At 40.3% G+C, this 16608-nt stretch overlaps 2 protein-coding genes across 3 annotated transcripts in view; one reads left to right on the forward strand and one right to left on the reverse strand.

The window, feature by feature from the left end:
• LOC134542955 (uncharacterized) overlaps positions 1–11253 on the forward strand; it is a 30019-nt gene extending 18766 nt beyond the window's left edge. The window contains exons 2-3 of the mRNA XM_063387580.1: positions 417–587; positions 8450–11253. Of these exons, the coding sequence (XP_063243650.1) occupies positions 417–587; positions 8450–8790 (512 nt within the window). The 3' untranslated portion in view covers positions 8791–11253. The remainder of the gene's footprint in view (positions 1–416; positions 588–8449) is intronic.
• The window catches only part of LOC134542975 (RING finger protein 17), a 233541-nt gene that overhangs the window by 96733 nt on the left and 120200 nt on the right, over positions 1–16608 (reverse strand). The gene's annotated exons all lie outside the window — the stretch shown is intronic.

The raw sequence follows: 16608 nt of genomic DNA on the forward strand, positions 1-16608 counted from the left end.
GAATCCACCGGCTCACGGCAACGTCCGCTACATTTCCCAATCGCGATAAGAAAAAATTAGGGTTAGGCCCCGCCGGGAATCGAACCCGAATCGCCTTAAGAGGGAGGCGCGTGACCACTGTGGCTTCAATGTGCGGAAGAGAGGGGCTCAGTCAATTTTTTTTCTTATTTTCAGAGCGAGGCCAACGGGTGTAAATTGTAATAACCACAAAAACAACTAAATTTCCGTTTCAAGCGGTAAATCGTGGGATTCGTAAGTTATCAATGGTTTCGTCCACAAAAAATACTAAGAAAATGGCTTCGTAGAACACTTGTTCAACAATAACTTCTTGTGGCCACCGCACAATACAGAAGAAGGCTGGTTACACCCGAGGCCAAGGAAGAGTGTGGCTGTGAAGGAGTGACGGCGTGTTGCAGGCGGCCGGGTGCGCATCAAGAAGGTGCGCGCGCCGTCGGTGAGCGAGCTGGGGGCGGAGTCGCGCCAGGACCTGGACGACAGGAACATCGCCAAGCCGGAGAGCAGCACGCCGCCCGGCTTCCTCAGCCCCTCCGTCAAGGAGTACCTGCAGCTCGGCAAGTCCATACCGGGTAACTAGCTCCATCCCTACCTACCTACCTACCTACCTACCTGCTTTGAATATATATACTGTATAGAAGTCGCGAGTGGATAGGATTTACTCTACGTTTTTCAGGAGCGTATGATGAGCAGCTTGGGAACTTCACAGCTGCAGTACGCTGCCGTAACATCCTGTATCGTCTTAGGTTGTTATTTGCACGTTAGAGCGCAGCACTGTCGCCCGCTGTCATTCCCTCGCACCAACCCACCCAACATTCATTGCAGCTCAAGGTCGTTCAACGGTAGTTTGTGCGTCACAAAACTGTAGGGATGAGAGGTGGGGTAGAGGGTGGGTGGAGGACAACGCGTGTTTGAGGGAGGGTGGGGAAGGGGTGTTTGAAGAGTTCGACACTTGTCCGCTAGGGACCACCACAAGTCGATGCCCTAGAGATGGTGGCGATTGCGGCGGTGAATTAACCAACTACCTCAAACCGTATTAGAAATTTTAACCTGGGCTGGCAACTTCTATACAGTGTGTATATATATTCAAAGCTACCTGTCAGGGCACACGTCCGGCGTGCAGAGCTCCGGAACAAACCACGACCATTGAAAACTGATCAACATATCAGTTATAATTATTTAGGAATGCGCCGGGGACGATTAGTTTTTAAACTGTATTTTCAGGAGAGTGAAATGGGCTAAAACGCGTGTTTTCAGAATAGTTTTCGACATGAAACGCCGGTACGGATTCTCTAAAGCCGCATGATGTTATGGTTACCGTTCAACTTTCATAGTTGTCTAACGCACGACTAGAAGACTGCGCGCCAGTTCAGAGCCTTGCGCTTTGAGAGGCGATACCGCGCTACAAACACCAACGGGCGTCTCACGTATCACGGTTCACTAACACAGGTACAAACCGAGTTCTATAAATATTATTTTTTATATTCATTTACTATGAAGAGATTTTCCTATAAATTTATTCAGATAGACCTTTTTTATTTGTTGTTGGGTTACAAATTTTCACACCAGACGTTTACTAAACGTTAATTTGAAGCTGTAAGAAGAGATCATTAAAGTGGTCAAAATCGTGAATACTTGTGTCACGTTTGAACACTAACTAATTAGATAATACTTAGGAAACATCCGATGAGAAAATTTTATACGAAACATAAAAAGCAAAAGCCATCGTGATAAATTTTACTTCAGATATCAAATAAAATAATTGACACGGTCTTCTCTAGTTCTTGTTACAAAAGTTACAATCTAGTCTAGATAAGGTGTATTTTTTTGACAGGTGCTACAGCGAACTTTACTGACTTCGACAGCTGTATATTAATATGTTAACAAAGATAATTACTGATGGGTTATTAGCTGGTCTGGTGCTAGATGAATGTGTGTTAGTTCAGTTCCCAAAGACTGAATGTTCGCTGAAGAGTATTGTGACATACAGTAATGTGATACCTGGCTAATCCGGACGGCCAACGACCCGAAGCAGTGTAATCTGTGCGCAAGGTAAACTGAAAGGGCTGTGTGTGTCGGGTGGTTTGCCATTTCGCGCGAAACTCGTCCCGCGGGGTTTCGCAAGGCCCCGCGGCGGTGAGAGGACGCCGAAGGACGCCCGGTGGCGAGTGCCGCCGTCCACCTGCCCCCGGCTCATCTCCGGGACCGGCACGTGACCGCCCGCCGGACCCAGAGGAGCCCGACCAGTTGTCCCCAGCCGTCCCCAGCCGTCCCGAGCTTCCCCGTCGTCCCCGTCGTGGTATTTCCATGACCTTCTTCCCCTCGACCGGAGGGGATATTATACTTCCGTCACTTTCGAGTCCCCCGTCTCGAGTGCTAAGGAACTGGCCCGGTAATCCGATTAACACGGCGCCCTTCCAGTGGCGTAGCCAGGATTTGTGTATGGGGGGTGTTAAGAAGCATGGCCCCCCGTATTAAAGCGGGGGGGTCCGGGGGTCCTCCCCCGGGGAAATTTGGATTTTAAGGTGTAAAATAGTGCTATTTTACAGTTTTCGGTTCTTAAATTTAAATATTGTAATGGTAAAATTTTTATTAATTTTAATATGAAATTTGTTTGAGTGATGAATAACAAATAAATTAAAGATTTGGTGCTAAGGGGGGGGGGGGGGTTGAACCACTAAACACCCCCCCCCCCCTGGCTTCGCCCCTGGCCCTTCCACCTCCCCCGTAGCTTCGGCACGTTTCCAGAGAGTCACAACCCCACCCCCCTCTCTTTTTTTGAGTGAAATGTCCTAACTAGAACGCCATTATTCTCGAAGCTTCGAGTGTCACGGCGATCCTAATGACGCGACACTTCAAAGAGCGGGGCCTGAGAGGTTGACCTAAGAGGATAGTGGAGTGACCCTCACGGTGAGCGAAAGTGGACGCCGAGCGACGGGCCTCGTGTGCGAAGATTGATGAATCGGGGATCGAAGCATCCGTGACTGTGTTGTGTGTGCGGCGGACGAGTGAGTAGCGCGAGGCAGTGTGTTGGGACCGAGGTGCACTGAGAGAGACGAGCAGTAGAGCCGAGATCCAGTGGGCTGGACGCACTGAAGAAAAAAAATATTAATTTGTAGTCAGACATTCAAAGTCTTCCAATTTAATTCATAGTGTAAATATTAGTTAAGAAATAAAACTCTAGTTGATTAAGTGGAATAGCCTTTGTAACAATATCCTAGCCGGCTTACACAAAAAAAAGGTTATTTGAACATCTCTGTTTAAATTGGCTGCTGAAATAAATACTGCCCGTAAAAAGGAACCAATATAAGTACTAACCATTAACATACAAATTCATGCTGGTAGCCAATAAAAACATTTGTTATTGTTCGGCGAGATAGCAAAACTTTTGTGCTTGTAAAAATTGAATGCACCATCTAAGCATTCATACTAATCCATAAGCTAAATTAAACATAATACAAAATAATCTACAATTCGCAAGTAATTGCCAATTTTTATGCTATGGAACAAAAACCTTTTCAGAGATGATCTACATACATAGTCCCTGACTATTCGTATTCAGCTTGCGGCCATAAAATGATACAAGGCGTAAAATTAAAAAAATTAAAATAAAAAATTGCAAGTTAAGAGGCTGTTGAAAATTTTAGAGTTTCATGACATCCTACATTGTTACTATTTTAATATGGGACTTCTTAGTAACTTTTGCGACAGTTTTTCAGTTCCGCTGTTTTTACATTAATATCGTGACCTGTAGACTTACTGCACTTACAAATGCCCAAAGTAATACATACTCCCTGTGGGGTCGTAATGCCTTGTAACGTCGCGGCGGTCTGTCATGCACAGAGAAGCATTAAGGCCGGTCCAAAAGCAACGTTGAAGTTCCGAGCAAAGATATACTTGCGTGGTCAAACCTGTGCAGATAAAACGGTTAACAGTTCCGAGCGTCGACACGCACAGTTTTAATCAGCGATTATTACGAGACAATTCATGGAGGAATCGTTACGTGGTCAATTTGTTCAATCGGTTTTGGTAAATTTCATCGGTCGAAACATGTCAGGAAACTACGTTCAAGATGGGACAACCACTGGGTGCTGAAGACAAATCAAGTTTCCAAGTAAGGTTACTTCGTGAATTGCACGGCGAGTCTGAAGATTGGCGCAGTTAATTGTGTATGGACGACGGTACGTACTAATTTAGTTCCGCCCTTTCATATGACTACGCAGTTCGTAATATTGCGCAATTTTCCTGTCCACACGCTACGTCTTGCCCGCGAAAACTTGAACTGTCCAGGTAATTGGTTGCTCAAAACGTTGCCTGATCAGGGATGTATCTGTGTTAGTGAGACGGGGTGATAAGTGCGACGCTTGCTGGTGTTTCTAGCGCGGTGTCTCCTCTAAGCGCAAGGCTCTGAAGTTCTCGTCGTACACGGGACAACTTCTATCAAATCTGAGAGCTAACCATAAAATGAGATGGTCGAGAAATGAAGACAAAGGTCCTTGGGTGCTTAATGCCTACAAATGAATCTGAAAACAAGCTTTTCAGCCCTTTTCACTCGCCCACACAAAAGTTCAAAAAGGAAACACGGGGACAGAACAACACGGAACTGTGACCGGCGGCCGGCGGGGCGCGCGATGGGCGAGGTCGACGCCGCGCCGTCGTGAAAGTGTTCTCACGACGCGGCGGGGCAGCGGTCCTTGGCGCTCGGGCCAAGTGAGTCAAGGTTGGCGCGCGCCGCACGCACGCGCGTACCGACCAACCGCGCATTCGACATCGCGCCATTGCTGGTTTGCGCTGGTAGTGGACAGCACAGTTGAATACACAAACACGCGGAGAACAAGCCAATTCCACATCATGCCAAATGTCAACATGCTTGGAAAACAGAGAATCCCGCGGAAAGAAAGATGACAGCACGTGCAAACACAGAGGAGGCGACAAAGACGAGACAGTTTTTAACAAGAACATGAATACAGAAAAACTCCGGACAACACTGCGAACCCAGTGATGAAAATCAAGTAATTATCTGGACGACACGACGACGGAGGCATTGAACAAATCGTTCAAAGAACGGATCGCTGCACTGCTGTGGGATACACCGTAGCGTACACTCTAAACACCGTAGCGTCACTTGGAAGCAATATTATATCCTACATATAGCACTCCAAATTATCGAAAAGGAATGAAGATATGTCGATGTAAATTCGCAGGTATCACTCTAGCAAAAATAGTTAACGTGTAAATGATTATTTCAAATATTGACATTCAGAAAACTTTCTTCGTCAAAAAGATTAATAACATTGAAAATGAATAAATAAACATAAGAAGATACGAGGAGGGGTGTTATGGGAATGGAGCAATGACGGAATGCAAGAACAGAGTGAATCGGGAGTATCCCGAAAAAACACACCGGCTCTGGCAACGTCTGCACGTTTCCCAATTGCAAAAAATCGCCATCTTGGTGGGAGGCAAGTGATCCTCTATCGACATCGCTAAACTAGCATCCAAATACATTATTTCTGTAATACAGATACAGGAAAATACTTTTTCAAATATCACTCACCAAAATATTGAGAATGCCCGACGCATACTCCCGTCAATCAGCGTCCTATAGTATCACTAGTGTTTTGCAGAGGTAAAGGCATGCTTTGCGTCACAAGGTTTTGCAAAGAGACCTCTTTAATATAATAGTGAAACCCCGGATAACTTTGATATAAGATCAGAGCTCATAAATTGAGTCATGGTAGAGGAGAGGGAGAGGAATGTAATCACAATCACAACCTCCCCCCCCCCTCGAAAAATTAGCTTATTTAAATCGAAAGCACGCCCACCGAAGAACCATAACAACAGCCCGAATTGTAAGAGTCAACGCACGCGTCCATTAGGCAAATGTAATTCATTTATCCCACTCACGGGTCAGGGATGTATTCTATGCGACGTTAACAGTATTATCTACGGCAGTGATCACTTCTGCTGTGTGCTAATCCGTGCTCGAGCCTAACCGTCGCTGTCCTTGACTGGCGGAGGAAGTTGCGCAAGCCGGGAAAAAGGCACGAGGTATGACACACACATGGCGTCCATTCACGTCTCCCGAGCGATCCGGTGTTGTCTGCCATTAAAACGGATTTTTCACAAAGAGCGAAGTGCAGAAAACAAATATTTTCACGCACGTGACGCTCTAGAACACGTCTACGTTCATTTAGATATTCTAAAACAAAGAGGTAACGATATCGCGAGAAACAGCTGTTGGCTCAAATATAATAAAAAAAAAAGGTTTACCAGAAAACCCAGTAGGTACATTAACTGCAGCACGGAAAAAAAAACTAGTATTTTGAATTCATTATGGTAATTTATAACGGGCAAAGTCAGATAACAGTGATAAAAGTTACAATATTAATTTTTTTAATTGACCTACATGTTTTGCAACGACATAAAAACGTTGAAGGCTATTGCCAATGTGTTTCACAAGGTTCCATTTTAAGGTTAGATTTTTATCAATATTGTTGGCGGCCCTGGGGATTTCTTTATAATATAAAGAACATGCCACGATAAAAAAAGTTTGATGGTTAAACATGTACAGTACTAAGTGGCGAACTAATTTTAGACTGTTTTATGAAGTGGTGAAAACTCAAATGCACCTCTTTCGTTTCTGTTTCCACACGCGTCCTTGGCTAGCTAAATTACACTGGTGGACTGACACAACAACCGATCATGTTTGATTTAGCCTCGACAAAAAATAATGGACTTCGTGCCCGGAAATCATGAATGGTACGTGTACCTGAACAATAAAAAAAGTTTAGCTTTTAGCGCACACGACTATTTGCGATTTATAAATAATCGTGTGATAGAGAACTTGTGGATAGACACAGCTCATTAAGAGCTCGATCAGTAGACTGGAATAATTTAAAACTAGAAAGGCAGAGGAGGACGGTCTACAAGAGTTAACCAAAATACACTATTATTTCGGGATGTATGTTCATCCTTTAATTTAGTACCATACGTGCAAGACGGCCACAAGAGCATGTATTAGGTACAGGCTGGTTATTTAATATTGGAATGGCTCCAAATTATGACCATTATCCTGTCTTTTTAATACTCTCGCCTGAGATGGAAAGTGTTTACCCATTGGCTGCAGCTGTGGGCCAATCACAGCCTTACTTTTGTCTGGTTGGCAATGGCCAATCGGAGCTGGGCTTCTGTATTTGGCTAGAGGTTGCTGGCAAATCAGTGGCCTCTTCTCTTCTGATTGGCTGGGCTGTTTGGCCAACCAGAGGCGACTTGTCATTTGTTAGATGCAGAGCTAAGTTTTGAGATTTTCTGAAGAGTGGAAACCATATTCTGCTTAATTTGTAGCATTCTTCTTTATTTGTGTTTGCTGAGTGTTTTTATATTTCTACTGATCCTCGAATGTATCTTTTCTTGTATTGTCGGATGTTGACTAGGGTGTGGAATTGGTCGAAAACAATGCTGTGTCAGGTTTTCAAGAATTGTTCTGCTATAGCTGACCGTGGGGTTCCATGTTTATAGTCGCTGATATGTTCTTTAACCCTTGTGATTATGTGTCTGCCTCTTTGTCCTATATATACCTTGTCATAAGAACATGAAATTTTGTACACGCCAGCTAGGTTTACGCCTGGAGTTTTATCTTTCACAGATGTCAGAGACCCCTTAATCTTGTTTATAGTTTTGAGAATTGTATAAATGTCATGCATTTTGTTGGCATGACTAAGAACTACGACCTTAGTAAGAACGACCCTGTCAAATAAATGGTGTAACCATAATGTACTCTCATTTTTATCTATACTAATATTATAAAGCTGCCTTATCATTCTTAATTTTCCCATACAAGTAAAAAACACCCTTGTGATATTAACAACGAAGCAATCAGTACCTCATATAGAATACATAGAGATAGTGTGAGGTATATATGTCGATATAAAGAGATAAATACAGATAGATAGATACATAGATATATAGGACTATAGATGTAGATAGAGATAAATATATATTTAGAGACATGGATAGATTATTTCTATATGTGTAACTACTTCAAACATATTACAAAACAAAACTGAATGAGGCATTGCAATGCATGCCGAGCATTAGCTAGATAATGGAATCTTTTCAATATTAGTAATCCCTTATTTTTCAGTTTTTTTTCTATATTGCTTTATAGAGTCTAGATTACATACAGACCAGGTAAATAACTATAAACTGGCAGAACAACGTCTATCGGGATCTGAAAGTGATATAAATTATTTTGCAGACTTGACATTCAAATTAAGAAGACAATTACTAACTACATCTGATCTCTAAACAGTTACCCTTCACCCTGTGTTCAGCCCAGGCAACGCTGGGTACTGCAGCTAGTCCAAAAATAAAATGACTGTAACATTAGTGTTTGTGCAGAGTGCTAGTTTGCAGCGACACAATGTTGCAGGACGACCGGGCACGGACTACCCGGTACTGCACAGCGTTCCCTACACGAACTTCTACTGCGACGAGCAGCCGTACCCAGGCTTCTTCGCCGACGTGGAGACCCGCTGCCAAGGGTGGCACTACTGCGACCTGGACGGCCGCCAGGCCACCTTCCTCTGCCCCAACGGCACGCAGTTCTCGCAGGCGGTGTTCGTGTGCGACTGGTGGTTCAACGTGCGCTGCGAGCTCAGCCCGGCGCTGTACCCCATCAACAAGCGGCTGTACGGTACGCCGACGGCCGAGGATCCGGCACGCTCGCATCGCGCCATCACGCGCGAGCTGCTCGAGAACATCTTCGTGTAGCCCGAGGAGGTCATCCTCTTTTCCCAAGGAAGATAAAACCCTCATTGTCCAAGGAAGATGAAACCCTCATTGTCCAAGGAATATGAAACCCTCATTGCCCAAGGAATATGAAACCCTCTTTGCCCAAGGAAGACGTAATCCTCATTGCCCAAGTAAGACGTAATCCTCCTTGCCCAAAGAAGATATAATCCTCCTTGGTGTAGCCACCGCTTCCCCCGGTGCCACAAACCAGACTAATGATGGGCAACGACTGATTGTCTTTAAGTACACAGAGCCAACATTAGCTTACGATTTGCCAACAAATCCGTTCAATTCACCTCGTGTAAACAATGTAATGTGTAACTGTTCACAGATGGTAATCCAACAGACATAAGTTTAAAAGTAAAGCAGTAATTTGACCTAGGACAAATCGTGAGGGTTACTGGAAAAAAGTTGGTAATCAACATAAGTAGGTACGATTATTCTGCAGTCGACAATCACCAGATTTAAAGAATCACACATCAATTTTCCTCCAAAAACACGATATCCAAATCTACTAATAATGAACTATCAAAAAGTTACTGCATAGTACAAAGTTCTGTGAGGTTTGATAGCCTGAACGACCCGAAAGCTACATCCGTCATTAGTCACGCTTTACGACTGTTCCATTGGCAAATAAGTCATTCAATGTTCAGAATTAGTTGCATACCTCACGCCACAAGTCCAATTTACAATCTAAACAGCGCAATGATTTGTATCCATTCCATTTTCAGCCAAAATTTTGTAGATGCCACTAACGTACTCACTTTAAATATAAAACTTTTAAAAGCTTGCAAATCGATGACAATCAAACATGAATCTATTTTAACTGATGCCAGCAGCATTCGCAATGATCGTTTTAAAAGCTTGGTATTTGTAGAGTACTAAAAATACAAATACATACTTACAGATTTCTAAAAACAACCATTTCAAAATTACATCCTTAAAATAACTTAAAAATGGGTCAATAACCAATAACTCCCCCCCCCCCCCCAATATTTAAAGATAATTGTCAGTAAAGGTACTGTGTTTACATTTTTCGACTTGACACATAAAATAATAAATAGCTATCAACATTTTGCTCGACAGCTTTGATATAAACTTAAATGTTATATATGTAACAGCTGAAAAAATTGATTACACCATCAGGGCGATGTAAAAGCTAAAAATAAACTATTCAAAATAGGTGGACTCCAAATAAAGTCCCAAGATAGGCCTATGCCAGAGCCATCAACGAACGTTAATAAAAAATATTTGAGTGTTATAACTAGCAAAAAACAAATTAGGCAGCGAACATTGATCTCAAATATCACTACTGGTTCAATTACAATCGATACCAAGTCATGTGTAAGTGTAATGCCACAGTCATAGTCAAAATGGACCACAGAGGCGATGACACACCGACGCGAGGTTCTTTTTAGATGCAATGGAAAAAATATCTCCCTAAACTAAAACATAATGTTGTAGTAGCCAGCCGAAAAAAAAACGCACAGGTTCCAAAAGAAAAAAAAGTAAATAAGTATTATTACAAGCAACATCAAATCTAAACGAAAAAATTAAAATAATACTGTCTGTCATAACAAATGTGCCTTTGCTACCAAAAAAAAGTTCCGCCTGTAGTAAACATGTTTAAAAAACACCTGTACTCATATATAAAAAAATTACATTTAACATTTTGAAATACCATTCAGTTTACTTGTACACCACAGCGATGTGGAAACAAACTTAAGCTAAAACCCACTCCACTACCTTTAAAACAAATACAAAATATTTATATTAAAAAAAAAGAGCAACCGTTTACTACTTTACTGTTTGTGGTAACTTGTATTTATTTCACATGATCTGAAACATCGTTTCATTTAAATACATTTTTTTTTAACTTAATTTCTTAAGATTTAAGTTGAAATTTAACATCCCGTATCAGTGTTACATCATGAACACAGCAGTTTCACATCCCTCTCTAGGATCTTCTTTCAGTGTATAATGATGTTAAAATACGAAATAACAAGTAACAAGTCCTAAAGTTAACTTTTGTTAATATCCCCGCATAAACTTAAGTAAATGTTGCGCGACTGCGGGCAGAGATATGAGAGAGACAAACGGATTCTGAATGTTAGAAATAGCAAGAACTCAGTGGAAGGCAAATATGCTGTGAAATAAATTCCCTGCAACATTTATCATCTTTAAAAGTAAATTAATATCCAAGGCATCAATGACAAACTGTCGCCACCGAGGACTATGTCTTCCTACACGGCTACGGATGTCATCACCAGGTAATATTGCCGGGCCAGCAGTATTATTAAATCTGTTAAGTCTGAACAATCTCGTAAGGTTATACTGAAAAACCGCGTGTGTGTGCGGCGCACTAGATTAAGTAATTAAAAAAAGAGAGAAATGAACTGAAGTTTAAAGGTTTTTTTTTATAAAATAAACTAATTAAAATCCTGCGGATCTTATTCTCATTTCAGTACTTTTTTCCCATGTGCGTAGAGGAATAAATCACAATGTGTGTAAGACCTTATTCAATCCAATATCCTTTGTTTCCATAGATTTATGATATGAGTGACGACTCCAAAAAGGTAAGTTAAAAGTAACCAATACACATTAAAATATTCACGAATTTCTCCGAACATTTTTTTTGCTAAATAAAAACCTAATCTTTTTCATTAGCCGTTCGTTGTCACACGGCCAAACCACTGGATTGGGAAAAAAAAAAACATTGTGGTTATAATCAAACTTTTATTTGTTCTTTCAGCTTAACCTCCCTCTTTTTTTTTTTTGCAAATGAAATCGGTTCCATAATAATATTTTAACTTCCTGCATAAAAAATCAACTTATTTTTAAAATTATGTCTTTTATGAGACATGCCTTCTGAAAAGACCATTTCCCACCTTTTAAGATATTACCGAAGCACGAACTTAATGCAAACTAGCTATATTGTGACAAAAACTTATTATATTAGCTCGTAAATCGAGACGCAGGTAATTCGAACTATTTTCAAATCATGCAGTTTTTAATATTTTTGGAACTGAAAATTGGGGAAAAAAAAAAAAAGAGGGGGGAGGTCCCTCCTGATCAACGATCAGTACAGAAATAAAAAATAATAATTTACTGATTAAATAACAGTCTGCAAGACCAAACTAAGCTAATCCATAACCTTAGTTAAGAAATCCACCGAAGAACTTCATGAAAAAACTAAAGTTTCAGTTTCAAGCAGACTCTACACTAATCAAACAAACAAGTCAACAGCAAATAACACACGTGTTTTACAAACTAGTTGACTGATGTGGAGGCCTGTTGGAGTGGCTAAACTGCGAAATAGTTTGTCTGGCCAGTAACAAAAAAAAAGTTATGGCATCCCCACCACAGCCATTTGCGAATTAAGCTCGTGAGAAGAAGAGTTCTGTATGCACACACAAACAGTTGTAAACAGTAGCTCTCTAGAGGGGGGGGGGGGGGGAGGGGTAGGGTTACCAGACACTGATAATAAAAAAGGAGGACATTCATCTCGCAAAAGGAGGACATTTCACTAAAAAGGAGGACAATATATTTTCTTAAAAAGCCATGAATTAATTACAATGGAGTACGATAATTTACAATGTTTTGGCATTTAATACAGTTTCAGTAAAAATAATCAAACAAACTACGCATATACAGCATAATTAAAAACACGTGCTTCTGCATGTGCTGCTACCTGTCAAGCTGTCATAGAACTACTTACTAGTGAGGTGACTCTGCGGACAGCGCGCGCGTTACTCAGAGTGTAACTGCAGGAATTATCTCACTTCATAAAAAAGCCGGACATTTTGGAGCATTAAGGAAAATCCGGCCGGACGCAAAAAAATTAATAAAAAGGAGGACATGTCCTCCTTTTGCCGGACGTCTGGTAACCCTAGGGGGGGGGGGGGGAGTTGACAGCCAGCTAGTTCGTAATCCTCACTTAAGGCTCCTATTTACTATCATTCCCGTTACCCTCATCTTCGTAACATCACTTTTCCCGATACCTTATTCATCTTCTCACAATGAAAAATTTCCTACATAATCCTCTTATTATCAAAATCATGTCCATTAAACTCTTTGACCTCACAGTTTTCTCAAATTACAAAAGCCGTACAATCAGCTTCACAGCAATTCTTTGCAACGAGTTAGGACAGAGACAAAAAAGTTATTTACCAGTTTTGTTCACTAAAAAAGAGCACAGATAATATAATAGACATACGTGTTTTATGTAAGTTTATTGTATTTGTGTTTTAAAATTACCACATCATGATACGAAATAATATACTGCATTTCGTTTTGTTTCAGTCATTTCAGACACTATTATAGCGACAATAAGATAAATCAATTTTGCAAGACGGTAGTATATTTAATTAATATTTCTGCCTATATGAACTCATTCAGGCAAGAGTTAATTGCTGTAAAGGTTTCTGGAATAATACGTGACAACAGGCTTGGAGATATAACTGCAACTAATGCGAGGTCGGAGATAGAGCGTCCCGTAGTCAAATAGTATAACATTAATATTAACAGTTCTTTACATTTTAAGAGGATAGAGTGAATTTTTTTCCACAATGTAACAGCCACTTTTTCATGCACATTTTTCTTGGTTGCTTTTTTTTTTTTGACAATGGGGATATTAAATACGAGAAAAAAAAATTCTTCTTCCTCTTTAATATGAAGCTATCACCGATTGCACAATCCGGATCTCTTGGAATAAACTAAGAGAAGTTTGCTTTGTTAAGTTGACTGGTGTGGACACTTATAACGTTTGGTTTGCAGTTTACATGTTTGCTGTTGGCGGTTTGATTACCAAATGTAAGAAAAGTACATCACGAAGTACGAGCAAACTATTCACGAAGCACATCTAAAGTCAACCTAATATGTCAACAACAAACAGCAAAAGGCGGAGGGGTTGGCAAGTGTTGAGGCAGTATGCTGTTTTCTGGCCTGGGCGGTCCACATCCAAACGAAGGGATTGCCCCACCATCACCATCGCCCGTGAGGTCTGTACGTGTGTGAGGGATGTTTGTGCTCGCACAGTGTCAACACGTCCACGTCGACGAAAAAGTGGTCTTGAGAGATATGTAGGGATATTATCGGGGATTGTTCCTTGTGCGATACCCCATACGAATAGCATTCAAACAGGGATGTGAAAAATTAAGCATACCAATCTTTATCCTAAAAATACTAGATCCTTAGGCAACTGTTACTATAATTAGGAAGAGATTGGATAAATTAGATACGCATTCAAAAGGGGATTGAAACGAGCGCGGACAAAGGGAGGATTATTTTCTTCTATTATGTTAAAGAGAAAGCTTTGTTCGTCACTGGTGAGTCTGTAGTGAGGGATATTTGCTTGTTTTGTATGACTAGTGAAAAGGGCCCACAGAGTGGTTTTGGTGTTAAAATTTTGATGTTTTGTTGACAAGTGTAATCATACTTTAAGAATGGAGTAATTTACCACTTTAAAAGCAGTAATCAAAATAGATTTTCAAAATTATTTTCTTAAAAAATTGGTCTGTTTTAGTGTACCTATCAAACTATGTTTTTTTCCTGGCCAACTGGAACTGCACCTGAACAATTTTAACTCACAACGTAAGCTGTTTAATAAGTACGTTTCAAAGGGCTACATAACCTCATCATATGGTATAAAAAACGTACTGTTAACATAGTTTTCTACAATAAATTGAAAGAAAACTTTTGAATTAAATAAATCCAAAATCTTCAGCTCTGCAAATAGCCCATGCACAATAAGTTTACCAAAAATAGTTACTTCAGTTTAGAAAATTTTTACGGATTGATTCCAATGCTGATTTTATCCACAAAATTGTTATAAATCCATACTCTTTACTGCAAGAATCAAAGAACATATATACTTCGACTCCACAAGAAGATGTGCAAGCTTTATAAGAAAATACAGGATTAAAAATAAATTAATGATTTTTAAGCCATAATCTACTAAAGGATTTAGTCATTCCGACAAATGTGTCTTCATATTTTTTTTTGTGTTACCATAAATCCAATGACATAATATATTAATTAATTATGTGTACGCCTTTGAGGATACGATACGATTCTAATTTTAATCTCACACTTTGACAACAAAAAATATTAGTTGAAATGTGGCTTTTAATTTCCTCCGTGATATAGTTGCGAAGAAAATGTCAAATATATTTTTTAATTTATCGCCAGAGATAGATAATTAGGCCCGAACTGTTTAAATATTTGAAAACAAATCAAACCTTGTCTTAGTTATAATAAATCACATTGATACCCCTATTACATGTACCGATCCCCTTAAAATTTTTATATATATATATATTAAAGAAATTAGTTTTTTATTACAGCAATAAATGGCACATGATCATTAATCAACTGAAAACTTCACCGAACACAGCCTCTTTTAAATTTAGCCATGTTCAGATAGCAACAAAGTAAATGAAGAGGTTTTAATTTAGACAGTTACGCATACAGAGGATCTCCCAGATTACAGTGAGCTACGAACCACTTGGTAGTTGCACTTGGAGTAGCTCATTCCGGGATGTTGGTAGCGAACCACGACCCTCGCTTCATGAGCGCGAAGCACTGGAGAAAACGGCCACCTGGATCCTCAATGGAGGATACAGGAATTGTTTTCGGGAGGTCGGAATTTGAAAAATAAATAAATAAACAAAATATTAAAATTTTAACGTGTTCAAAAAAAACTTATGCTACAAACTGACATGGGGCCTACAGAAGTACCCGTAAGCGATGCGGCTTCTCATACAGTTGTAATTACAGGTGTTTAACTCACCTTGCATAACCCTATAACAACATACAGCCTTCAATAATATTTTGCAAAATTTTTCTCAACTTCAGGGTAAGGGGGATGGATATACCGCCAATCCGCCCTTTCGATGCCACTGAGGACCATACTGCCCTACGCGGACTACACAAATGACAGTTCATTACGAAATATTTTCACACGAAATTGCAGATGTCTTAATTTTTCAAAACGACAATTCACTTCCGAGAAGCAGGCTGATTACAAGTCTTGATGGCGGTCGACTGTGCGAAATTCTAAGGGAAGAAGGAGTGGAGGTGTGGGGTGGGGGATTTGCGTTATTCGGGGTACGCAGAAAGCTATCAAATGCATCACCGCGCCGACATTGTGTGACAGCTATCAGCGCGCGTGATCGACTGCCCCAGTTTCCACAATGGAAATTATCATACCGACCGCCGGCACGGTGAAGCAAGGTACGAGACACGCTAACGAGGGAGCAGTTTCTTGATTTGATGCACCACGAGACATGAGGACACAGTACGGTCTGCCAGTGAACGTGTGTAGAAAATTTACTTTCTTTGAACTAGCTGATGTGCCCGTGCTTCGCTACGGGAGTCTATGCGCAGAACACTCTCGCACTGCTCATACATGCCTATATATATATATATATATATATATATATATATATATATATATATATATATATAAAATTTCAACTTCTTAAACAGCAAAAAAAAAAAAAATTAGAAATCAGTTAACAGAAATAAATATTGGATTAAACAGTTTTCCAAGGGCCTTCAAGTTCACATTTATTTAACAATGCCTATCTTCAATACCCGACGTTTTTGATTTATAGATGGACTTTGGATTTGTAGTGAGTGGTTGATAGTTTGTTGATAGTCAAACTGTTCGCCAACTTCACTGGAAATTGCAAATGTTTAAAAATTAAGGCTATTTCCGTTGAGGTTAAAGGTATTCGCGATATAAATACCGTTTTCCCCTTTCATTCGCCGGTTATTATGCTCGCTTCAATGATG

This window comes from Bacillus rossius, assembly GCF_032445375.1.
Source record: "Bacillus rossius redtenbacheri isolate Brsri chromosome 9 unlocalized genomic scaffold, Brsri_v3 Brsri_v3_scf9_2, whole genome shotgun sequence".
NCBI lineage: Eukaryota > Metazoa > Arthropoda > Insecta > Phasmatodea > Bacillidae > Bacillus > Bacillus rossius.